Genomic DNA, 26,561 nt, shown 5'->3' on the forward strand with positions numbered 1-26,561 from the left:
TGGACTATGGCCACAGAAATACTGGATGCTTTAGTCATTTTATTGATTTCTATAGTATCGGGGTGGGCTTTCATGAGCGCTCAGTTCACTGTTCTGGGGGGTGCACATTTCATCTACAAAGAACATGTGCATGAATTTAGATTAGACTAGTGTATGTCACTAAGTGAACAGGTTTTATAGTACAGTATAATTCTTAGCACATTATACTTTATCGCATTATTATACATAACTACATATGGATTCATGTCAGTAGCAAGAAAGGGAGAACTACTTTTGGAACCATTAGGCAAATTCATATAATATTTCATGGGACTCAAAATACTTTCCTGCTTCAGGAAAAATATATACAAAAAAGCTGGGTTATCCAGCATATTGTTATCAAGAGAAAAGACTGCCTTGGCACATCTTCCATAATTATCATATCTTCTCATGATAAATGCTATGAGGCATAAAAACAGAGGCACAGAGGAGATTTTTGGAACTGTTTTCTAGTAAATTACATCTCATCAACCAGGGCACTTATCATTATGTACTGTGAATAAGTCCAAATATAGAAGAGGAATGAGAGCAAGGCTGCAGTATGTTAGATATGGTAAGCATTTCTCTGCATGGTGTAAAATAGATTTTAGGCTATTATTATGAAGGGAACTCTCATGTTGAAATAACTATATACAGTAATCCCTCAAGTTACAATGGTTTCGGGTTACAATATTTTATACATTAAATGATCTTTTCTGTAACTTGAAACCATACTTAGCATACAATGTCACAGGCAGTCTGGATTTGTGGCTTGTGTAAATGGCTGGAAGATCTGATCTGTGAATTTAATTAGTAAAACCTATGTATTATTGAAGTGCTTTCAATGATTTGCTGTCTAGTAGTGCCTCTCTACAGTGCTGTATTTTAATGCTCTTTACCTGTGCCCGGACTAGCTGTTCCTATAGGCACCAGGCAAGTGTAGCTCCATATTGTATCCTTAGTGTTCTGTGCGTACTGTACAAGACCCTTAAAATCACCTGTCCATTGTCTATAAAGTGATTTATGACTTCTAGCAACTATGTCTGACTTATATATGTAAGGGTCTGGTTTAGCTATGCTAGCTGTCTGCTTATTTTTCTTTAATCTTTATTTTTATTTTTTAGTTGACATTTTAGAGACTTTGGAACAAATTACTAGCTTTCCATAGATGTATGGTCTCAATATACAATGGTTTTGACATACAATATTCATCCTGGAACCATTTAAAATTCTAACTTGAGGGACTACTGTATATTATATATAACATTGTACGTTGTACAAATAATTATGTTATTTATCAAAATTGTGTTACCTATCTTTATGCTATTTCTACCGATAAAATTAGAGGTTCTCATATGAGAGGTACAATATGGTGTTAATTCCAGAGATAGTTGTGTTGTTAGTTAGAAATGGGTGGACTGTTTACACATTACTTCACTTGTACACATTTAGAAATTGGATGTTTGCCCATTTATACAAACTAACCAACTTCTGTGACTAAGATTGATGTTGGTATACTGAAAAGTAGTTACTAACTTAAATTATTGATGAGTCATACTCATATATGTATCATGATGTGTTCATATATTCTTTTATATTAAAGGGGTTATCCAGAAAAAAAAAATTTTTTATATAACAACTGGCTCCAGAAAGTTAAACAGATTTCTAAATTACTTCTATTAAAAAATGTAATCCTTTCAGTACTTATGAGCTGACGAAGTTGAGTTGTTCTTTTCTGTCTAAGTGCTGTCTGATGACACCTGTCTTGGGAACTGTCCAGAGTAGAAGCAAATCCCCATATCAAAACTCTTCTACTCTGTGCAGTTCCCGAGACAAGCAGAGATGTCAGCAGAGAAAACTGTTGCCAGACAGAAAAGAACAACTTAACTTCAGCAGCTGATAATTATTGGAAGGATAAAATTTTTTAATAGAAGTAATTTACAAATCTGTTTAACTTTCTGGAGCCAGTTGATATATTTTCACAGAATACCCCTTTAATCAATCATAACCAATAAATCTGCATATTTTATAATGACTGCACCATAATTTTATTATATTGCAAAAGTTACTTCCTAGCACTATTGACAATTGACATCAAATAATGAATATGGGTAAATAGTTGGGCCCAGATAAGGTGAATTGCATTGTTTGTATATTTTTGGCAATTTATATAGGTCATAATAATATTATTTTTGATTACCATAATTCATAATCGAATTATAATCACAAAATGGAGATATAAGCAAGATCATGCCTCTTGTGTAATTAGGTCCCAGTGTAAAATATATTCCCCAACAACATAAGAAGTAGCACTAATTCTGACCATAGTAGAACTTGTAGGCTCAATGTAACTGTAGGCTCCATGTGCAATTTCTAGTTGTCCATGAGCTAATGGTGGTACACTAGTTGTTATGTCTCACATACACTACACTCACAAAAGAAGAGTTCTGGCTTCTTTTTATCTCTATTGCACACATTGAGGAGCAGCATGTTGGAAGATATTACAGGGCAGTACCGAACAAAGAAAGCTGTGAATAAAGCTCTGGGGTAGGATATATGTGTCAGTCAAACCCACCAGGTTTGTGGGACCAGTTGGCCAGGGCTTAACTGGCCTATCAGGATAGGAAAATTCCTGGAAATGGCTGACCATCTAATGTGCGGTCTCCTGACTCTCCCCTGACAACAGATGTCAGGGAAGAAAAGGATTGGATATGCTGGATTCTGCCTGATAATTTTGTTCTCAGGGAGATAAGCAGCTGCTAAGGGTCTTGGAGGAGATTTCTCCCTTTCCACATTGAGAATACAAGATGAGAATGAGTAGTATGGAAACTACGTAAATGGGTAGTAGTGCCCCCTGGCTTCTGTCATTAATGTCATTTAACGTCATGTCATTTCTGTCATTTAACGTAGGTTATTTAAATTGATGTTACAGAAGGAAACATAAATACCTTTGGATCAGGGCCGGACTGGCCATAGCGCAGCCTGAGTATTTGCCCGATGGGCCGGGCCATCCGCCTGCCCTGTTGCGATACACCTGTTTTCTGCACTACACCGGCCACTGCTTTAAAAAGCCTCGGCCGCCGCTTTGAAAGTGGTGGCCAGTGTAGTGAAGAAAAAAGCCTGCTCTGTCTGCTCACTGACACAGCTCACCCCCTACCCTAAAAGGGGCCTCACTCCATCTGGTAACCAGTCCCTTGGTTGCAATGCAGTGAGCCAGGGCAGGAACATGTTCATTCTTTGGGCTGAATTCCACCGGACTGCATTATCATCTATGAGATCCAGTGACTTTAGCGGTGCCTAGCAGACAATCAGCTGGCTTAAAGGACATCTGCAGCAAAATACAACTTATACCCTATCCACAGGATAGGGGATAAGTGTCCGATCATGGGGGGTCCCAACATTGGGACCCCCCGCGATCTCCCAAACGGGGCCCCCGCATTGCCGCTCTATGTGAGCGACTAATGCGTGTAGCGTCGACCTCTCTGAGGCCGACGATACGCCCCTCCACACCCCTTCCCCATACAGTTCTACAGAGATACATGGAGGAGGTGCTGCGGCCGACATGCCTCCTGCATGGGAGCACACTGTTGCAAAGCAACGACTCCCATAATGCCTGCAGAGTTTCAAGCATGATGGGAGTTGTAGTTTTATAACAGTTGAAGAGCCGCAGATCAGGGTATAGTTTCATCCATCATCACTGTAGAAATTATAAGTGACCTCAGCAGACATAAGGACTTCTTCAGGCTACATCTTTTTTTGCAGAGTCTGACACCGGACATCATTGGTTCCTCATGCTCATCCTCTGTATAAAGACAATAATCATTATAACCCTGCCAGACAGTGTGCCTCCTGAATATAACTCTGCCACACATGTTTCTTCTGTTTAGCAGAATCTCACCCCTGACCAATGGAACCCGCCTCGATGTCCTGCATGGGGCCACGGCTCTGCCATGGCTCGCCCATGCAGGAGGCATGTCGGCCGCAGCACCTCCTCCATGTATCTCTATAGAACTGTATGGGGAAGGGGTGTGGAGGGGCGTATTGTCGACCTCAGAGAGGTCGACGCTACATGCATTAGCTACTTACATAGAGCGGCAATGTGGGAGCCCCGTTTGGGAGATCGCGCGGGCGGGGGGATCCCAATGGTGGGACCCCCCGTGATCAGACACTTACACCCTATCCTGTTGATAGGGTATAAGTTGTCTTTTGCTGCAGATGTCCTTTAACCCCTTAAGGACCAGGCCATTTTACACCTTAGGACCAGAGCGTTTTTTGCACATCTGACCACTGTCACTTTAAACATTAATAACTCTGGAATGCTTTTAGTTATCATTCTGATTCCGAGAATGTTTTTTCATGACGTATTCTACTTTAACATAGTGGTAAAATTTTGTGGTAACTTGCATCCTTTCTTGGTGAAAAATCCCAAAATTTGATGAAAAATTAGAAAATTTTTAATTTTTCTCACTTTGAAGCTCTCTGCTTGTAAGGAAAATGGATATTCCCCCCAAAAAAATTTTATTCATATTTCCAATATGTCTACTTTATGTTTGAATCATAAAATTGACGTGCTTTTACTTTTGGAAGACACCAGAGGGCTTCAAAGTTCAGCGGCAATTTTTCACAAAATTTTCAAACTCAGTATTTTTCAGGGACCAGTTCACGTTTGAAGTGGATTTGAAGGGTTTTCATATTAGAAATACCCCACAAATGACCCCATCATAAAAACTGCACCCCCAAAGTATTCAAAATGACATTCAGTCAGCATTTTAACCCTTTAGGTATTTCACAGGAATAGCAGCAAAGTGAAGGAGAAAATTCACAATCTTCATTTTTTACACTCGTATATTCTTGTAAACCCAATTTTTGAATTTTTACAAGGGGAAAAAGGGGAAAATGTATACTTATATTTGTAGCCCAATTACTCTCGAGTAAGCACATATCTTATATGTCTATGTAAAGTGTTCGGCGGGCGCAGTAGAGGGCTCAGAATGCAAAGGAGCGACAAGGGGATTTTGGAGAGTACGTTTTTAAAAAATAGTTTTTGTGGGGCATGTTGCATTTAGGAAGCCCCTAGGGTGCCAAAACAGCAAAAAACACATGCCATACCATTTTGGAAACTAGACCCCTTGAGGAACGTAAAAAGGAATTAAGTGAGCCTTAATACCCCACAGGTGTTTCACGACTTTTGCATATGTAAAGAAAAAAAAATGTTTCACTAAATTTTGTGTGTTTCCCCCCAAATTTCACATTTTTGCAGGGGTTAATAGCAGAAAATACCCCCCAAAATTTGTAACCCCATCTCTTCTGAGTATGGAGGTACCCCATAAGTTGGCCTGAAGTGCACTAGGGGCGAACTACAATGCTCAGAAGAGGAGGAGCGCCATTGAGCTTTTGGAAAGAGAATTCGTTTGGAATGGTAGTCAGGGGCCATGTGCATTTACAAAGCCCCCCGTGGTGCCAGAACAGTAGACCCCCCCACATGTGACCCTATTTTGGAAACTACACCCCTCACAGAATTTAATAAGTGGTGCAGTGAGCATTTACACCCCACTGGCGTTTGACAGATCTTTGGAACAGTGGGCTGTGCAAATGGAATATTAATTTTTTCATTTTCACGGATCACTGTTCCAAAAGTCTGTCAAACACCTGTGAGGAGTTAAGGCTCACTATACCCCTAGTTATATTCTGTGAGGGGTGTAGTTTCCAAAATGGGGTCACATGTGGGTATTTTTTTTTTTGCGTTTATGTGCACCGCTGTAAAATCAGCCACCCCTGTGCAAATCACCTATTTAGACCTCAAATGTACATAGTGCACTTTCACTCCTGAGGCTTGTTGTGCGTCCATAGAACATTTTACGCCCACATCTGGGGTATTTCCGTACTCAGGAGAAATTGTGTTACAAATTTTCTTTTTTTGCTTTTACCGCTTGTGAAAATAAAAAGTATGGGGCAACACCAGCATGTTAGTGTAAAAAAAAATAAATGAATTATATCAACAGGCTGGTATAGGCCCCAACTTTTCCTTTTTATAACGGGGTAAAAGGATAAAAAGCCCCCCAATTTTGTAGTGCAATTTCTCCTGAGTATGGAAATACCCCATATGTGGCCCTAAACTGTTTCCTTGAAATACCACATGGGCTCTGAAGTGAGAGAGCGCCATGCACATTTGAGGACTTCATAGGGATTGCATAGGGGTGGACATAGGGGGATTTTACGCCAGTGATTCCCAAACAGGGTGCATCCAGCTGTTGCTAAACTCCCAGCATGCCTATACAGTCATTGGCTGTCCGAAAATGCTGGGAGTTGTTGTTTTGCAACAGCTAAAGGCACCGTTTTGGAAACATTGCCGTACGATACGTTTTTCATTTTTATTGGGGGGGACAGTGTCACGTATATGTAGTGTTTTACTCTTCATTATGTGTTAGTGTAGTGTAGTGTAGTGTTTTTAGGGTACATTCACACTGGCGGGCGTTTACAGTGAGTTTACCGCTAGGAGTTTGTGCTGCGGCGACAAATTTGCCGCAGCCCAAACTTGAAGCAGAAAACTAACTGTAAAACCGCCTGTGTGAATGTAACCTGTACATTCACATGGGGGGGGGGGGGGGGGGGACCTCCAGCTGTTTCAAAACTGCAACTCCCAGCATGTACTGACAGACCGTGCATGCTGGGAGTTGTACTTTTGCAACAGCTGGAGGCACACTGGTTGGAAAACCTTCAGTTACCTAAATCAGTATTTTCCAACCAGTGTGCCTCCAACTGTTGCATAACTTCAACTCCCAGCATGTACTGATCGCCGAAAGGCATGCTGAGAGATGTAGTTATGCAACAGCTGGAGGTACGCAACTACAACTCCCAGCAGGCAGAGACAGCTGTTTGCCGTTTGGGCATGCTGGGAGTTGCAGTTTTGCAACATCTGGAGAGCTATAGTTTAGAGACCACTGCACAGTGGTCTCCAAACTGTGGACCTCCAGATGTTGCAAAACTACAAATCCCAGCATGCCCGGACAGCAAACTACTGTGTGGGCATGCTATCAGTTATAGATTTGCAAGATCTGGAGGTGCACAGTATAGATCACTGTGCAGTGGTCTCAAACTGTAGACCTCCAGCTGTTGCAAAACTGCAAATCCCAGCATGCCTTAAAAGCTCTCTGGGCATGCTGGGAGTTGTAGTTTTGCAAAATCTGGAGGGTTACAGTTTAGAGATCACTATAGTGGCCTCAGACTGTAGCCCTCCAGATGTTGCTAAGTAAGTCACCAGCTTCCGTAGGATCCAGGGAGCTGCGTCGCCGTCCTCTTCTTCCGCCGATCATCGCCCGCTGCCGCCGCCGATCGTCGTCCGCTGCCGTCGCCGGTGGGTGAGTGGATTGTGGCCTATTGTGGGTCTGCTATTGGTGGTCGCGTCAAGACCACCAATAGCAGGGATAGGAGGGGTGGCACCCCTGCCACCTCACTCCTATCTCTACAGGGGGATCCTGGGTGTCATGGACAACCACGATCCCCCTTCTATTCCGGGTCACCGGGTCCATAGACCCGTATGACCCGGAATCGGCGCTAATCGAAAATGTAAATTCACTCGCGATTTGCGCCGATCGCCGACATGGGGGGGGGTCTGATGACCCCCCTCGGCATTTGCATGGCATGCCTGCTGAAGGATTTCAGCAGGAATGCCATTCCGATCTCTGCCCGGCGGGCGGCAGAGACCGGGGAAACACCAGGACGTCCAGGGACATCCTTGGTCCTTAAGGCACAGGGTGCCAGGACGTCCCCGGACGTCCTTGGTCCTTAAGAGGTTAAGCTAGCTGATTGTCTACTAGGCGTCGCTAAAGTCACTGGATCTCATACATGATAATGCAGTCCGGTGGAATTCAGCCCAAAGAATGAACATGTTCATTCTTTGGGCAGATGTCCAATCCACTGCAACAATTTTGCACTATGCACAGTGCAGCAGAATCCCATTGAAAACAATAGGATTCTGCTGCAAGCAGATTTCTGTGGTAATTTTAGACTATGCAGTTCATTTTATTTTGGTAGGGGTCCAACTGCTGGACTCACACCTAAAAAAAAATGGGCTACATAGTCTAATATGCTCGAGCCTATTTTTGGTCCCAGTCTGGCCCTGCTTTGGATTATACATATTTCACTATTATACAATATTGGGCAATATTCACCCAGTTAGTGTGTGATTTTCAATTTATTTTTATTGTAGCTCAGCAGAATAACTTTACTCTAGTGCTATAAGGATCTGACAGCAGAATAATAATGAATTACACATGTTTATCCAGATTGTTGTATTGTAGCCTTTATTCCTGAGGCACCATCCACCAGTCACTGCTCAATGTATTACTTAGTACTGATCATTACCATTCACCAGTCACTGCTCAATGTATTACTTAGTACTGATCATCACCATCCACCAGTCACTGCTCAGTGTATTACTTAGTACTGATCATTACCGTCCACCAGTAACTGTCAAATGTATTACTTAGTACTGATCATCACCATCCACCAGTCACTGCTCAATGTATTACTTAGTACTGATCATCGCCACCCACCAGTCACTGCTCAATGTATTACTTAGTACTGATCATCACCATCTACCAGTCACTGCTCAATGTATTACTTAGTACTGATCATCGCCACCCACCAGTCACTGCTCAATGTATTACTTAGTAATGATCATCACCATCCACCAGTCACTGCTCAATGTATTACTTAGTACTGATCATCCCCATCCACTAGTCACTGCTCAATGTATTACTTAGTACTGATCATCCCCATCCACTAGTCACTGCTCAATGTATTACTTAGTACTGATCATCACCATCTACCAGTCACTGCTCAATGTATTACTTAGTACTGATCATGACCATCCACCAGTCACTGCTCAATGTATTACTTAGTACTGATCATCACCATCCACCACAGCTTTTTTTCCCACTTGTATCACTTAGTTGTATGTATTTTCATTTGGCAAAGTATATATTTTTTCTGTTGATACACATGTGGTGTTCTTAGGACCTTCATTAATATTGGGAATTATGTATTTCCAATCTAAGTGCTCATTTGCAAGGTTACACAATATTGAAATGAATCAGAATGATGGAAATCAAGTTATTTTTCTTTGATGGTGGCACCATTTATGCAGTCAAATGATAACTGTCTAATGCATAACATCGATCACAAAATGAATACATTTTCAACCTAAAGTAAATGGTCTGGATGCTGATGGAATGAGAAAAGACAATGAAATGGATGTGGTTAAAAATAGGAAACAGCCCACACACCGCTTTCTTCTTGATTTTAGCAGCCTTCTGCATCCTCTGAGAAGATGAAACCGTGTGACAGAAAGGATAAGGGAGGATAAGGATAAGGGAGTGTGAACACACAGAGAGAGAAACAGAGAGAAGAGTATTCTATTAGCGTACAAAACTGAGAATTTGACAATGATCCACACACCAATCAGCTGTTGTGTTGCTATAAACATATTAGAACCACAGTCGTGTCACACGGTCCCACATGTTTTGAATGGCATATATTCCACGTTTAATGTTAGCACAGCGCTATCACATGTTCAGTCATTAAGTCAACACCCCAGAAATAGAGCCATATTTTCATATTTTCCCAAATGAAAAAAGTTAACCCCTTAGGGACTTAGCCCTTTTTCACCTTAAGGACTCGGCCGTTTTTTGCAAATCTGACCACTGTCACTTTAAACATTAATACCTCTGGAATGCTTTTAGTTATCATTCTGATTCTGAGATTGCTTTTTCGTGACATATTCTACTTTAACATATTGGTAAAATTTTATGGTAACTTGCATCCTTTCTTGGTGAAAAATCCCAAAATTTTATGAAAAAAATTAAAATTTAGCATTTTTCTAACTTTGAAGCTCTCTGCTTGTAAGGAAAATGGATATTCAAAACAATTTTTTTTTGGTTCACATATACAATATGTCTACTTTATGTTTGCATCATAACATTGATGAGTTTTTACTTTTGGAAGACACCAGAGGGCTTCAAAGTTCAGCAGCAATTTTGCAATTTTTCACAACATTTTCAAACTCGATATTTTTCAGGGACCAGTTCAGTATTGAAGTGGATTTGAAGGGTCTTCATATTAGAAATACCCCATAAATTACCCCATTATAAAAACTACACCCCCCAAAGTATTCAAAATGACATTCAGTAAGTGTTTTAACCCTTTAGGTGTTTCACAAGAATAGCAGCAAAGTGAAGGAGAAAATTCAAAATCTTAAATTTTTACACTCGCATGTTTTTGTAGACCCAATTTTTGAATTTTTGCAAGTGGTAAAAGGATAACATTTTTATTTGTGTTTGTAGCCCAATTTCTCTCGAGTAAGCACATACCTCATATGTCTATGTAAAGTGTTCGGCGGGCGCAGTAGAGGGCTCAGAAGCGAAGGAGCGACAAGGGGATTTTGGAGAGAAAATTTTTCTGAAATGGTTTTGGGAAGCCCCTAGGGTGTCAAAACAGCAAAAACAAAAAACAAAACACATGGCATACCATTTTGAAAACTAGACCCCTCGGGGAATGTAACATGGGATAAAGTGAGCCTTAATACCCCACAGGTGTTTCATGACTTTTGCAAATGTGAAAAAAAAATAATAATAATTTTACCTAAAATGCTTGTTTTCCCAAAAATTTTACATTTTTAAAAAGGGTAATAGCAGAAAATACCCCCCAAAATTTGAAGCCCAATTTCTCCTGATTCAGAACACACCGCATATGGGGGTGAAAAGTGCTATGCTGGCGCACTACAGGTCTCAGAAGAGGAGTAGTCACATTTGGCTTTTTGGAAGCAAATTTTGCTCTGGGGGCATGCCGCATTTAGGAAGCCCCTATGGTGCCAGGACAGCAAAAAAAAAAAACCACATGGCATACTATTTTGGAAACTAGACCCCTCGGGGAATGTAACAAGGGGTTAAGTGCACCTTTATATCCCACAGGTGTTTCACGACTTTTGCATATGTAAAAAAAGAAAAAAGTATTTTTTACCTAAAATGCTTGTTTTCCCAAAAATTTTACATTTTTAAAAAGGGTAAAAGAAGAAAATACCCCCCAAAATTTGTAACACAATTCCTCCCGAGTACGGCTATACCCAATATGTGGCCCTAAACTGTTGCCTTGAAATACGACAGGGCTCCAAAGTGAGAGCACCATGCCCATTTGAGGCCTAAATTAGGGACTTGCATATTGGTGGACATAGGGGTATTCTACGCCAGTGATTCCCAAACAGGGTGCCTCCAGCTGTTGTAAAATTCCCAGCATGCCTGGACAGTCAGTGGCTGTCTGGTAATACTGGGAGTAGTTGTTTTGCAACAGCTGGAGGCTCCGTTTTGGAAACAGTGGTGTACCAGACGTTTTTCATTTTTATTGGGGAGGGGAGGGGGGCTGTGTAGGGGTATGTGTATATGTAGTGTTTTTTACTTTTTATTTTATTTTGTGTTAGTGTAGTGTAGTGTTTTTAGGGTACAGTCGCACGGGCAGGGGTTCACAGTAGTTTCTCGCTGGCAGTTTGAGCTGCGGCAGAAAATGTGCCGCAGCTCAAACTTGCAGCCGGATACTTACTGTAAACAACTACAGCATGCGCTGACAGACTGTACATGCTGAGAGTTTTAGTTTTGTAACAGCTGTAGGCACACTGGTTATGTATCACTGAGTTTGTGACCTAACTCAGTGTTTCACAACCAGTGTGCCTCCAGCTGTTGCAAAACTACAACTCCCAGCATGTACGGTGCATGCTGGGAGTTGTAGTTTGCAACAGCTGGAGGCACACCGGTCGTAAAACACTGAGTTAGGTAAAAAAAACTCTGAATTTCACAACCAATGTGCCTTCAGCTGTTGCAAAACTACAACTCTCAGCAGTCACCGACAGTCACCGACCCATGCTGGGAGTTGTAGTTATGCAACCAGCAGATGCACCACTACAACTCCCAGCATGCAGTTTAGCTGTTTGTGCAAGCTGGGAGTTGTAGTTATACACTTTTCCATAGAAAAAATGTGTCTCCAGCTGTTGCAAAACTATAAGTCCCAGCATGCCCATAAGCGAATGCTGGGAGTTCTGGTGGTCTGCCTCCTGCTGTTGCATAACTACAGCTCCCAGCATGCTCTTTTTGCATGCTGGGAGCTGTTGCTAAGCAACAGCAGGAAGCTGACAATCACCTCCAACTGCTGCTCCATGCCGCTGCACACGTCAGTCCCTCGCCGCAGCTCCTGGGGCCCCGATCCCAATTGGGACGCCGGGGATCGGGGTCACGAGCTGCCGGGGTCAACTTCCCGCACCCGCTCACGTCCTCCGGAAGAGGGGCGGAGCGGGTTGCGGGAGTGACACCCGCAGCAGGTGCCCTGATTGGTCGGCCGGTAAACCGGCCGACGAATCAGGGCGATCGTGAGGTGGCTGGCTATGGCTGTTCGGGGCCGTCAGAGACAGCCCCGATCAGCCAGTAATTCCGGGTCACCGGGTCACTGGAGACCCGATTGACCCGGAATCGCCGCAGATCGCTGGGCTGAATTGTCCAGCGATCTGCGGCCATCGCCGACATGGGGGGACATAATGACCCCCCTGGGCGATATGCCGCGATGCCTGCTGAACGATTTCAGCAGGCATCCGGCTCCGGTCCCCAACCGGCTAGCGGTGGGGACCGGAATTCCCACGGGCGTATGGATACACCCTGCGTCCTTAAGGACTCGGAATGCAGGGCATATCCATACGCCCTGCGTCCTGAAGAGGTTAAAGAATGAGAAATAGTAAAGGACACAGCCGATTTTGCCCTAAGAACAAAGTAAATTTGCTTTTTTTTTTTTGCGTTTTTGCATTTTTGCTTTTTTCTTCTAAACTTTTAAGAAATATAATTAACTAATTTTTTCCATCCACAGGCTTTTTTTTTTTGCTTGAACAATTGTATTTTGTGAAGACACATTTAATTTTACCATAAAATGTACAGCAAAAACTAAAAATTGTGATTTGTGGGGTAAATTTAAATGAAAATAGCATAGCTGCAACTTTTGAGAGGTTTCATTTTTATGGAGTTCACTTAACATTTAAACTGTCATGTCTTAACGTTAAAGGGGTATTCCAGGCAAAACCTTTTTTTATATATATCAACTGGCTCCGGAAAGTTAAACAGATTTGTAAATTACTTCTATTAAAAAATCTTAATCCTTCCAATAGTTATTAGCTTCTGAAGTTTTCTGTCTAACTGCTCAATGATGATGTCACGTCCCGGGAGCTGTGCATGATGGGAGAATATCCCCATAGGAACAGCACAGCTCCTGGGACGTGAATCATCAGAGAGCAGTTAGACAGAAAACAACAACTCAACTTCAGAAGCTAATAACTATTGGAAGGATTAAGATTTTTTAATAGAAGTAATTTACAAATCTGTTTAACTTTCTGGAGCCAGTTGATATATAAAAAAATGTTTTGGCCTGGAATACCCCTTTAAGTTGTCAGCGGGGTCCCAGCGGGCGGACCCCCGGCCATCTAAAACTTATCTCTTATCCTTTAGCTAGGGGATAAATTATTGTGATAGACAGTCCTCCTTTAAAGGGGTACACCTGTGGAAAACTTTTTTTTTTTTTTTTTTAAATCAACTGGTGTCAGAAAGTTAAACAGATTTGTAAATTACTTCTATTAAAAATCTTAATCCTTCCTGTACTTTTAAGGGGCTGCATACTACAGAGGAAAAGCTTTTCTTTTTGGATTTCTCTTCTGTCACTACCACAGTGCTCTCTGCTGACCCCTGCTGTCTATTTTAGGAACTGTCCAGAGCAGGAGAAAATTCCCATAGTAAACATATGCTGCTCTGGACAGTTCCTAAAATGGACAACAGAGAGCACTGTGATCGGGACAGAAGATAAATCCAAAAAGAAAAGCATTTCCTCCGTAGTATACAGCCCCTAAAATGTACTGGAAGGATTAAGATTTTTTAATAGAAGTAATTTACAAATCTGTTTAACTTTCTGGCACCAGTTGATTAAGAATAAAAATGTTTTCCACGGGAGAACCCCTTTAAGATGTGGTGGAACGGGTGAGTCATATAATGGATGGGCAGCCAACAAATCTGCAGCAACTGCATGATGCCAAAATCTCTAAGGAATGTTTCCAGCACCTTGCAGAAAGTATAAAAACATGTGCCTAATGAAAAATATAATTGTACATTGCATAACAGGCTATGTAAATATACCATATTTGCAATTGCTAGACCAAAATATATTGTAACAGTGTACTCTGACTTATACAGGGTTCACAAATACACCTATAAAATAAAGCCCTCACCTTCACACGGCTTACTGCTTCTTGGGCTTGCATCATTCTGATATTTTTCGATGGATTTCGTTCCGATAGCAGCTGTGTGGAGCCTAAGAAATTGGCTGCAAAGATTATTCCATCAATAAGATCCTCTGGTTCACAAGGGCCAGGCACTGAAACGAGAAATACCAGTCTAATTCACTATGTACAAGAATACTGGAAATGATATAATTGCATGATTAGAATAATTCAAAATTTTACACAATTTATTCCTAATTTTTCCTTTACATAATTCATACTTTTCAGGTTTTCTTTAACTTTTAGTCCTTAGTTGACAATGTGTGTGATGCTTGCTTTATTTGTTATAATAAGTACCCCTTATTATTTGAGAATCTTTTGTTAAACCACTGTAAAATTCTGCAATAAATTAATAATAGAAAATGACAACGTTTGTTATTTTCATACAATATGTGCATTTCTCTCTCTGTAACAGTGAGAGGTAAAGGGTTTCCAAGGCACCAGATATGAATAAAAACCTATTATTTATTAAAGCATAATTAAAAAAAAGCAATGGTTTAACCTTGCCGGGCTTTTTGAAACCAGTTTTATAGTATTAAAAAGAATAATACTCATCACACAATATTGTATAAATTGGCTGCTGTATAGAGATGGCGTCTTTGCCACATGGTGATAAAAGTTGATTTCAGATAGCGAATATACTGAAGGAGTACAAATGTGCGACTTTGCGGTTTGCTATGGTCTGTTCGAAGACTGAATTTAGATTCTTTGCTTTGTGCATAGAGGGGTTAAACTGAGGACAAATCTGTTTGTAAAACCAAGAATTCACCGTTGCTCTATGCCAGATTTCCTCCCAGGTCAATAGTTAGTTCACTGCCAAAAAGCTAAATTCAACTAAATTAAAGGTGACGATAAAATTGAATCAGACCTGAAGAGCAACGCAGACAACAGGAAATTAAATCTACATTTAGAGAGAAGGATACCTCAAAAATGGAATGAAAATAACATGGTTATCTGAGATTAAAGATACCAAAAATAATGGGAAATTCTAAAGGATTTCAATTGGCACACAATATAAGCCATGCACTGATATTGGTGGAAAAAGTCCCAAGATAAGCTCAATATATTCTAAGCTAAATTGTGTGAGATTTTCAACTTTTTCACAACAACATAAGAATGTGACAATCTTCCTGGCTACGTGAAAAGTTACTTTCATTCATAAGAGTTGAAAAGTTGAATTGGGATGGTAGCTCATCTCTGGTGACTGGTGCAAGTCATTGGTTCTTTGTAGATTTACCACCCAGCTGGTATTTTACTGATGCAGCCAGTATTTTAATGTCCTTGCCAGTAACTTTGTATGAAAAATATCGGCCATGCAATGGCCAGTTTTTTTCAGTAAAGAGCGCAGGCCAGAATCCCATTATCCCCGATGCAGCAGCAGCCGCCGCCACCGATGAAGATTGTTAATATATCTCTCCACCATCGCCAGCCGAGTCGGGACTTCACTGCGGTCGGTGATTGACTGAGCGCAGTCATCTTCTCAAAGAGTCACAAACAATACTGCGCATGTGCAGAGTCACATTAGTAATCCATTAGCATTCTAACAAATCCTACAATATTCCCATTTCTACTATAATGTAAACATCTGCACAACACCATCCCAGATAACACAGCAGTGCTCACCTGCCCGACCCGAAATGATGGCGCCACACACAGACTGCACGTGTGTACAAGCCACGCCCCCTTGCGTCAAGATGCAACCTTCTCAGACAACGTACGCTCTAATTCGTTTTGAAAGAGCATTCACAGCTCATTGACAGAATGAAATGACACAATGGCCCTATGTCATTTAAATCCCCCCTTTGATCCCCCCGATGCCATTTCAATCCCCCTCCACTGATCCCACCCCCTGTGCATTTTACCCCCTCCCCCTCAGATCCCCCTATGCAGTTTCAATCCCCCCCCCTCTGGTCTCCCTGTGCCATTTTAATCCCCTTCTGATCCCCATGTGCCATTTCAATCCCCCTCCCTATGATCCCCCTGTACCATTTCAATCCCCCCATCTGATCCACCCTGGGCCATTTCAATACCCCCTCCAATCCCCCCCTGTGCCATTTCAATTGCCCCACTCTAATACCACTACGGCATTTCAATGGACCTCCTCTGATCCCCCCCGGTGCCATTCCAATTTCCCCACTCTAATACTACTATGGAATTTGAATTGACCTTCTCTGATTTATAAGCAAGAATCCTGGCACATACACCCCCCCCCCCACCCTTTTAAGGTGAAGGGCATGATTGTGGCTCCTGCTGGGCAGTGTTATGACAGCGCCCACTCTGCCCCTGGTCTGGAGAGCGGGTGCCAATCATTGTTCACCGGCAACGCTGGGATCGGGACCCTGGGACTAACAGCAGCAGGCCTATGTGTCTTCTGCTGTTGCATAGGTACAACTCCCAGCATGTACAACCAAAGGGCATGCTGGAAGTTGTAGTTATGCAACAGCTAGAGCACACGGTCGGCTTTACAGTTTCCCACTCTAAGTTTAAGTTTTGGAAAATCTGCCGTGACTCAGACTTGTAGCAGAAAACTCGTAAACTCAACCGTGTTTGTCCAGAGTCATTGGAGGCCTCAAGTCCAGTTTGCAGCCACAGTCAATTGCAAGTAAGCTACAGTCATAGCTTTGTCAGTCATCAGTCATCAAGTTAGTCCCTGTCAACAACTGTCAAGTCAGCGTGGTCTGCATTAAATTGTCCAGTCCTACTACAAGTCCCAGCATGCCCTCAAGGTCACTGGTCACCTCTGTGGGCCCTGGCTGAACTGTATAGACTTTACCATCTGTCTACCCTCAGTAAAGCTTGATGTTGGAGTCATTATTGCCCCCGTGCCTAGCCAAGAATTTAGTGGTATACCTTTGGGTGGTATCGAGGATAAACCCGCCCTGGCGTCACAAACAGAAGGGGTTAATTCCATCTGCCCTGCATCACACCCCGTTACCACAACTTTTGGCATCCTACGAGCAGGACACGGGTGTGTGCCTCATGCCAAGTCCTTTCCCCTAGTCAGAACTGTGTCCAGTATTGTCTGCAAGAATTGCATGCCAATGCTAATAAAGTTTGCGCCAGAAAGTATACGGGACTTTGTCAGAGGAAAGTGTTTTACTCATGGCACTTGTGAAATAGAGTGGGAGGTGAAGAAAAGACTGTTATTTGCCATTGTGGATTGTAGAGAGTTGGTACCTGAAAGGGTTAACATAGTCTGGTGCACAGGTGACGCCTGTGTTGCACAGGGGAAGGCTTTGCCGACCGAACCAAAACAGAAAGTTCCCTGGGCGCAGCCATATTGGAGGTTCCGGCTGCTAAGTTTGGCTCTGCTGTTATCTGTCAAGCACCTGCAGCAGCACAGCGCAGACACCAACGATTGCCAGTATTACGTCTCCGGTGTAAGTACCTGTTAGCAGTAACTCATTAGTACCTGCAAGTCTGGTCGCAAGACTATTTACAACAGTGTGCCTGCAAAATAGAGAGTGAGCATCCATTACAGTACCCCCATTAGCCAAGTCCAAGTCACTGCAGCACTTCAGCAATCATCTTAAAGGGGAAAGCACCTTATTTTCCTTAAAGTGACAGCACACTCAAAATTCAACAGGATGTCAGAGCCCAGCTCTACTGATGAACCAGGAGACAGCGCCCCTTCATCTCCAGCAGCAAGGTCATCACCTGCCCCAGCAGCCAGGGTCTTGCCAGCCCTGCCTGCAGTCAGCATCAGTCCTGGTGTTCCAGCGTCTGCACCGGTATACATGGGGAACCCTGTCCTCCCTACCTACAATGGAGACCCCTTCACCTTGATGGATTTCAAAGAGAGGATCCAGAGTTTGTTTGTGTTTTACTCTTTCCCTCCTAATCAACAGGTGCAATTGCTCACAGGACAACTCCGGAGATCAGCGTTAGAGGAAGTCCACACCTGGCCAGCCTCCGAGAAGGCAACTGTAGAGAAAATCTTTGAAGGACTGTACCAGGTGTTTGTGTCACATTCTCCATCAGAGGTAAGTCTCCGGCTGTATGAAAGGTGACAGAAGCCAGGTGAGACCTTGAGAGCATATGCCATAGCCCTACAAAATGCCCTAGAGACTGTCCAAAAATTAGATGGTATAACTACCGAGCAGGGCAACAAGGTGTTAATGGACAGATTTATTAATGGGGCTCGTAATAAGTGGGACAAAGATCAGCTGAGAATGTTAGCGGTCTAAAACCCCAACTTGTCAGTCCCCGCTTTCAAGTGACTGAGTCCAGGACTAAGTTAGAGGAAATCTGTCCACCTGTCCATGAGCTACTAGGGGCGGTAGCCAGACCTATACCACCAACAAAACAGCCACTGCCCCAGTGTCACCTGCTTTCCCTGTCACCGCAGCCTCAGATTTATAGAGTGTTAGGCAGGACATTGAACAACTGACTAAGGCTGTGAAGGAGCTTGCCACCTGGGCCGCTCCATCTGACTGGGAACCGCCCCAGCCTAGGAAACCTGCCCCTGCTCCCCGCAATTTCAATTACCGCAATCTGCTGCCCAATAGGCCCTCAGGGACTCAAAGACCCTTTTGCACTTACTGTAATAAGATAGGACATTGGAAAATGCAGTTCTGGGATTTAAACAGATTTTCCCTGAGGTAGCAGATCGGCCCTTAGGAAAACAGTCATCAGGTCCAATCCCCGAACTACCTAAATCAGGACTCTCACTTTATGTTGCCTCCTGCACCTATGTAAAAGTTATTGTAGAAGGTGTACCGTTGGAGGCATTGATAGATAAAGGGTCACAAGTGTCTACTCTACCTAAAAGTGTTTTGTATCAGCATTGGGATGCTAGTTTATTGTGTGAGCCTGATGATGTTAACTTCTGAGTAGTTGCGGGTAATGGGCAAGCAGTCTACAGACATGGATACTGGGAGCCAACCATTCAGTTGGGAGAGCATGTACTTAGCGGGCAGGGTGTGATTGTAACTAATGTGAAAGATAAGGGGTTTGCTGAGTTTATATTGGGGATGAACATTATGAATAATTGTTTCACTGAAGTGTTAGATGCCTTGTATGCCTCTCTTCCACATATGTCCCCATCAAGCCAGTGGGCTGCGCAGCACCACTTGAAAGTTCTACAGGCGGAGCAGAAGTTTGCCAACAAGCAAGGTAAAATCTGCAGAGTACGAGTTCAAGACATCACGTTGGTGACCTTACAACCCAACATGTAGACCATCATCTGGTGTCATGGACGTCCCGGAGTCAAGAATAGGGACTATCAAGCCCTGCTGGAACCTATGCAAATGGAAGATTATCCCCTCACCAACAGTGGAGAGTCCCGATTGCGGTTAGTAAACCTGTCTGATTCTGCTACCGTCTTGCCCAAATGCACTCCTGTAGCCCAGCTGTACCTCCTAGAGTCGAAAGACCTTGTGACAGATTGTCTGGTGGCCCGGCAGCGTGCAGCCCCAGTGGCCGAAGGATCCAGTGTGAGCCCTCCAGAGCCCTGGTGGGCGCAACTCCAGGTTGGAGATGACACTACCCCAAAGGACCAAGTTAATGGAATCATCAATGTTGCCAAGAGGTACCATGAGGCTTTCAGCAAGCACCCCACAGACTTCGCGCAGACTTGTTCAGCATCGAATCCTTACAGGTGACTGTCAGACTGTCAAGAATATGATGGCCAATATGAAAGAGGCAGACGTAATCCAGGAAAGTCAGAGCCCCTGGACAGCGCCACTTGTCCTAGTCAAGAAAAAGGATGGAACCACCTGCTGTGTAGACTACAGGAAATTGAACAATGTCAAACACAAGGACGCTTATCCATTGCCAAGGATCGAGAAGTCACTCACCATCCTCGGGTCGGCTGCTTACTTCTCCACCCTAGACTTAACCAGTGGATATTGGCAAGTGCCCATGGCCATGGAGGATTGGGAGAAGACCACCTTCATGACACCCATGGGACTGTTTGCGTTTAAAAGTATGCCGTTTGGGCCGTGCAATGCCCCTGCTATGTTTCAGCGTTTGATGGAGCGGTGCCTGGGCCATCTGAATTTTCAAAGCTGTCCTATTGTACCTGAACAATGTCATTGTGTATTCCAAGTCCTACAAGGAACACCATAGCCACCTGTCAGACGTCTTCCAAGTCCTCATCAAGCATGGACTTAATATCAAAGTGTCACATGCTCAAACCTCAGGTCTACTACTTGGGTCATGTTGTCAGCGCAGAGGGAGTCAAACATAATTCTGAAAAGGTAGAAGTTTTCAAGAACTGGGCAACCCCGCGCACAGTAAAAGATATCAGGAGCTTCCTGGGGTTTGCCGGCTACTACCGCCATTTCCTTCCCCACTTCGCACAGATTGCAGAAGTCCTCACAGCTCTCTTACAAGGTACGGCGAAGGAGAACTACAATGGAAGACTACCTGTTGAATGAGCCGAAGAGCAAGAGACGCCTTTCCGAGCTCTCAAACGTCTGCTGACAGAACCACTCTTCCTGGCGCATGCAGACTACAGTCAGCCGTTCTGGCTGTATACTGATGCCAGTTTTGAAGGTCTGGGAGCTGTCCTGTCCCAAGTCCAGGAAGGGCAAGAGCGAGTAATTGCCTATGTCAGTTGTAACCTGCGAGGAGCAGAGAAGAACGACGTGAATTACAGCTCATTCAAGTTGGAACTTCTCACCCTGGTGTGGTCCGTGACTAAAAAGTTCAAGGACTATTTGGCTTCCATGCCATTTACTTTCTACATGGATAATAACCCATTCATCCACCTGAACACTGCCAAGTTGCGTGCCATCGAGCAGCGTTGGGCTTCGTGATTAGCCAATTACAGTTTCAACATCAAGTACAGAAGCGGCAAGTCAAATGTCAATGCCGATGTACTGTCTAGGATGACCCCTGGCTAAGAACCCCCTGTCGAAGACATGTCGGAAGATGTGGAGACGCCCCCATTCTACCAATAGTTTGTGATCCAGAATGTTGTGACTGCCCTCAACGACCAAGGTCCGAAAAGGTTAAGGAAGACCTATAGACCTTGAAGACTCTTCAAGATGAAAGTCGAGTCATGGGGGATCTGTTGGACTACCTTCTGGCGAAAAAGTTACCAACCCGTCTACGCCGGGCCCAATGTGACTATGAGTTGAAACGTCTGTGGCGACAAAGGAAACAACTGTTTGTGCACAAAGGATTGTTGCACCGAAACTCTTTGGGTCCAGTCTCTGGTGATCGACATCAAATCCTGGTTGCCCAAAGAGACATGGCGATGGTCCTCAAGGCATACCATGATCAGTCGGGACACATTGGAGTCCACAAGACCAAAGCTACTGTCAGGCGAAGATTCTATTGGATCAGAATGTGGAGCGACATTGAGTAATGGTGCAGTGAATGTGCTGTCTGTAATGTCACGAAGAACGTGCGCAACGACGCAAGAGCAGCCCTCCATTCCATCCAGAGAGAAAGGGTGAACCCGTTAGTCGCGCCAGACCATGTCAAGTTGTCTCCTACCCGGTCCGGGTACACTTATGCTCTCACCATGGTGAATCACTACTCTAAATGGGTTGTCGTTGTACCCGTTAAAGACCTCACAGCCCAGACAGCGGCCCAGATGTTCTACTCTAATTGGGTACAAACCCTTGGGTGTCCGAAGTCTGTCCTGACTGATAGTGGAACAGCCTTCGAGGCCCAACTCTTCCAAGAGCTGTGTCAATTCCATACCTACAAAAAACTCCGGACTACTGCTTACCACCCCCAGGGGAATGGGCTCTGTGAGCGCATCAATCAAGTCTTTATCCACATGTTGCGTGCAGCCTCTGTTTCAAGACAGGAATAATGGCCCGACTGCTGCCCGAACTATTGGAGATCTATAATAACACAGTCCACTGTTGTACGGGGTACACCCCTTTCTATTTGATGATGGGGTGACATGGGCAGCTAACTAAAGACCGAACATTTGGGCTCCAAGCCCCGTTCAACAACTCTCCGCAAGCCTCCCTGGAGTGGATCTCTGACCACCTGAGAAGAATCGAAGAGGCCAAAGAAATTGTCAGCAAGAAGATGGGTGAGGCCAGCAGAGAAAACAGGACTATAACCATCATGCCTTTGCCAAACCACTTCAATTGGGCGATAAGGTCTGGCTGAGGAGGTTTCCAAGGACCCACAAGTTAGACTCTATATGGGAGACAGAAACTGACACGGTGATGGCCGTACCCTATCCGGAATCTGATGTACACGAAGTACAAAAGCCTGGGTATGAGCCACAAGTTGTTCACTGAAACCGAATCAAGTTATGTCTGAAAGAAGATCTACCAGTGCTCCCAGCACCACCTTCTCCAGCTGTCAGACCTACGAGAGATTATGTCCCAGGCAAGGAAATCCACCCATCCATGGATTTCCCCATGTTTTCTCCACCTCAGCCTGCAATCTTCTGTGTCTCCCTAACCCCGGAGCTGGTTCAACCTACTCTAATCTCTACACTAGTCCCAGTCTTCACACCATTGGCTCAGGCCTATACACCAGTCTATAGAGTACCAACTCTGTCTCCAGCCTCTCCAGTGCAGACACCGGCGACTCTGGGTCCAGCCAGCCCTGAACCAATACCCACTCTTAAATTTGTCGGGGAAGAGTTAGCTGAAGCTTCAGAGGTTCCAAGAGCTCCAGAAGACGCAAGAATTCCAGATTCCCCCAAAGTGCTGTTGCGTGAGTCCCAACGGTCGACACAAGGACAAATTCCTGCATGATAGAAAGATTAGCTCACAATATAATGTCTAAAGTTATGTACCACACATAGTTAGTCCATGTATAATCAAAATAGTCTACACATATGAAAATAACTAAGTTGGGACTGTAACATCCTGTGAAGTCCCAGTCCACCAGTTTTATGTCTATATATGTCTAATGTTTTTTCTCCTGTCCACGTGTACAGGGTACTCTACTGGCCAGAGGGTTCCCCTGAAACATAGGTAAACACATATAGAGACAGAGTACAATATGTACAGGTAACACTGTTGTATAGAATAGCAATGTACACTGCTCAAGAAAATAAAGGGAACACCTAAATAACACAATGTAACTCCAAGTCAATCACCCTTCTGTGAAATCACACTGTCCACTCAATTTGACATGCTGTTGTGCAAATGGACCAGATAACAGGTGGAAATTATAGGCAATTAGCAAGACATCCCAAATAAAGGAGTGGTTCTGCAGGTGGTGACCACAGACCCCCTCTCAGTTCCTATGCTTCCTGGCTGATGTTTTGGTCACTTTTGAATGCTGGCGGTGCTTTCACTCTAGTGGTAGCATGAGACGGAGTCTACAACCCACACAAGTGGCTCAGGTAGTGCAGCTCATCCAGGATGACACATCAATGTGAGCTGTAGCAAGACAGTTTGCTGTGTCTGTCAGCGTAGTGTCCAGAGCATGGAGGCGCTTCCAGGAAACAGGCCAGTACATCAGGAGACATAGAGGAGGCCGTAAGAGGGCAACAACCCAGCAGCAGAACCGCTGTGCAAGAAGGAGCAGGAGGAGCACTGCCAGAGCCCCGCAATATGACCTCCAGCAGGCCACAAATGTGCATGTGTCCACTCAAACAGTCAGAAACAGACTCCATGAGGGTGGTATAAGGGCCCGACATCCACAGGTGGGGATTGTGATTACAGCCCAAAACCAAGCAGGACATTTGGCATTTGCCAGAGAACACCAAGATTGGCTAATTCGCCACTGGCGCTCTGTGCTCTTCACAGATGAAAGCAGGTTCACACTGAACACATGTGACAGACGTGACAGAGTCTGGAGACGCCGTGGAGAACGTTTTGCATCCTGCAACATCCTCCAGCATGACTGGTTTGGCGGTGGGTCAGTAATGGTGTGGGGTGGCATTTCTTTGGGGGGCCGCACAGCCTTCCATGTGCTTGCCTGACTGCCATTAGGTACCGAGATGAGATCCTAAGACCCCTTGTGAGACCATATGCTGGTGCGTTTGGCCCTGGGTTCCTCCTAATGCAAGACAATGCTAGACCTCTCATAGCTGGAGTGTGTCAGCAGTTCCTGCAAGAAGGCATTGATGCTATGAACTGGCCCGCCCGTTCCCCAGACCTGTATCCGATTTAGCACATCTTGGACATCATGTCTCGCTCCATCCACTAATGCCACATTGCACCACAGACTGTCCAGGAGTTGACGGATGCTTTGATCTAGGTCTGGGAGGACATCCCTCAGGAGACCATCCGCCACCTCATCAGGAGAATGCCCAGGCATTGTAGGGAGGTCATACGGGCACGTGGAGGCCACACACACTACTGAGCGTCATTTTGACTTGTTTTAAGGACATTATATCAAAGTTGGATCAGCCTGTAGTGTGGTTTTCCACTTTGATTTTGAGTGTGACTCCATATCCAGAACTCCATGGGTTGATAAATTTGATTACCATTGATAATGTTTGTGATTTTTGTGATTTTGTTGTCAGCACATTCAACTATGTAAAGATGAAAGTATTTCATACGATTAGTTCATTCATTTGGATCTAGGATGTGTTATCTTAGTGTTCCCTTTATTTTTTTGAGCAGTGTATATTGAGTTCTGGGGAGAGGTGTTGAGAACCGAAGGGCCCCAGCAGCTAAGGCATTGGGAAGACAGCCTCTAGTTTTAGGAGTCATTCACCTGGCAAGACGCTCTGTGTGCTTGGCGGCATTCCGGTTCAGTTATAATCAATGTACCTACCTTATTCTCTTGTATAGCAGCACTCTGAGTACATACACAGGGTGGGCCATTTATATGAATACACCTTAATAAAATGGGAAAGGTTGGTGATAGTAACTTCCTGTTTGTGGCACATTAGTATATGTGAGGGGGGAACTCAAGATGGGTGGTGACCATGGCGGCCATTTTGAAGTTGGCCATTTTGAATCCAACTTTTGTTTTTTCAATAGGAAGAGGGTCATGTCACACATCAAACTTATTGGGAATTTCACAAGAAAAACAATGATGTGCTTGGTTTTAACGTAACTTTATTCTTTCATGAGTTATTTACAAGTTTCTGACCACTTATAAAATGTGTTGAATGTGCTGCCCATTGTGTTGGATTGTCAATGCAACTCTCTTCTCCCACTCTTCACACACTGATAGCAACACCGCAGGAGAAATGCTAGCACAGGCTTCCAGTATCCGTAGTTTCAGGTGCTGCACATCTTGTATCTTCACAGCATAGACAATTGCCTTCAGGTGACCCCAAAGATAAAAGTCTAAGGGGGTCAGATTGGGAGACCTTGGGGGCCATTCAACTGGCCCACAACGACCAATCCACTTTCCAGGAAACTGTTCATCTAGGAATGCTCGGACCTGATACCCAAAATGTGGTGGTGCACCATCTTGCTGGAAAAACTCAGGGAACGTGCCAGCTTCAGTGCATAAAGAGGGAAACACATCATCATGTAGCAATTTTGCATATCCAGTGGCCTTGAGGTTTCCATTGATGAAGAATGACCCCACTATCTTTGTACCCCATTTACCACACCATACCATCAATTTTTGTGTTCCAACAGTCTTGGAGGGATCTATCCAATGAGGGTTAGTGTCAGACCAATAGCGGTGGTTTTGTTTGTTAACTTCACCATTCACATACAAGTTTGCCTCATCACTGAACAAAGTGCGTAAACTGAGGGTCCTGTTCCAATTTTTGTTTTGCCCATTCTGCAGCACCTGAAACTATGGATACTGGAAGCCTGAGCTAGCATTTCTCCTGCGGTGTTGCTATCAGTGTGTGAAGAGTGGGAGAAGAGGGTTGCATTGACAATTCAACACAGTGGGCAGCACATTGAACACATTTTATAAGTGGTCAGAAACTTGTAAATAACTCATGAAAGAATAGAGTTACGTTAAAACCAAGCCCATCATTGTTTTTCTTGTGAAATTCCCAATAATTTTGATGTGTCACATGACCCTCTTCCTATTGAAAAAAACAAAAGTTGGATTCAAAATGGCCGACTTCAAAATGGCCGCCATGGTCACCACCCATCTTGAAATGTTTCCCCCCCCCCCCCTAACATATACTAATGTGCCACAAACAGGAAGTTAATTTCACCAACCATTCCCATTTTATTAAGGTGTATCCATATAAATGGCCCACCCTGTACATTTACTTCAGTACTGTCTCTATCGTGTTTAGTCATACAGATCTCCTAGATACATATTCACCTACTTCAATTTCATCTTCTCCTTTGACAAGCTCTACATCACTTCGACATCAGGTATGCAA

At 43.9% G+C, this 26,561-nt stretch overlaps 1 protein-coding gene across 3 annotated transcripts in view; it reads right to left on the bottom strand.

Moving 5' to 3' along the window:
• The window catches only part of APBA2 (amyloid beta precursor protein binding family A member 2), a 435,861-nt gene that overhangs the window by 106,841 nt on the left and 302,459 nt on the right, over positions 1–26,561 (bottom strand). For 2 of the 3 annotated variants that reach the window (XM_056572513.1, XM_056572511.1), the window contains 2 exons: positions 14,321–14,466; positions 9,306–9,341 (listed from right to left, as the gene is read on the bottom strand). In XM_056572513.1, the coding sequence (XP_056428488.1) occupies positions 9,306–9,341; positions 14,321–14,466 (182 nt within the window). The remainder of the gene's footprint in view (positions 1–9,305; positions 9,342–14,320; positions 14,467–26,561) is intronic. The other variant, XM_056572512.1, reaches the window with a different exon arrangement.

The sequence above is a fragment of the Hyla sarda genome, chromosome 4, assembly GCF_029499605.1.
Source record: "Hyla sarda isolate aHylSar1 chromosome 4, aHylSar1.hap1, whole genome shotgun sequence".
Taxonomy (NCBI): domain Eukaryota; kingdom Metazoa; phylum Chordata; class Amphibia; order Anura; family Hylidae; genus Hyla; species Hyla sarda.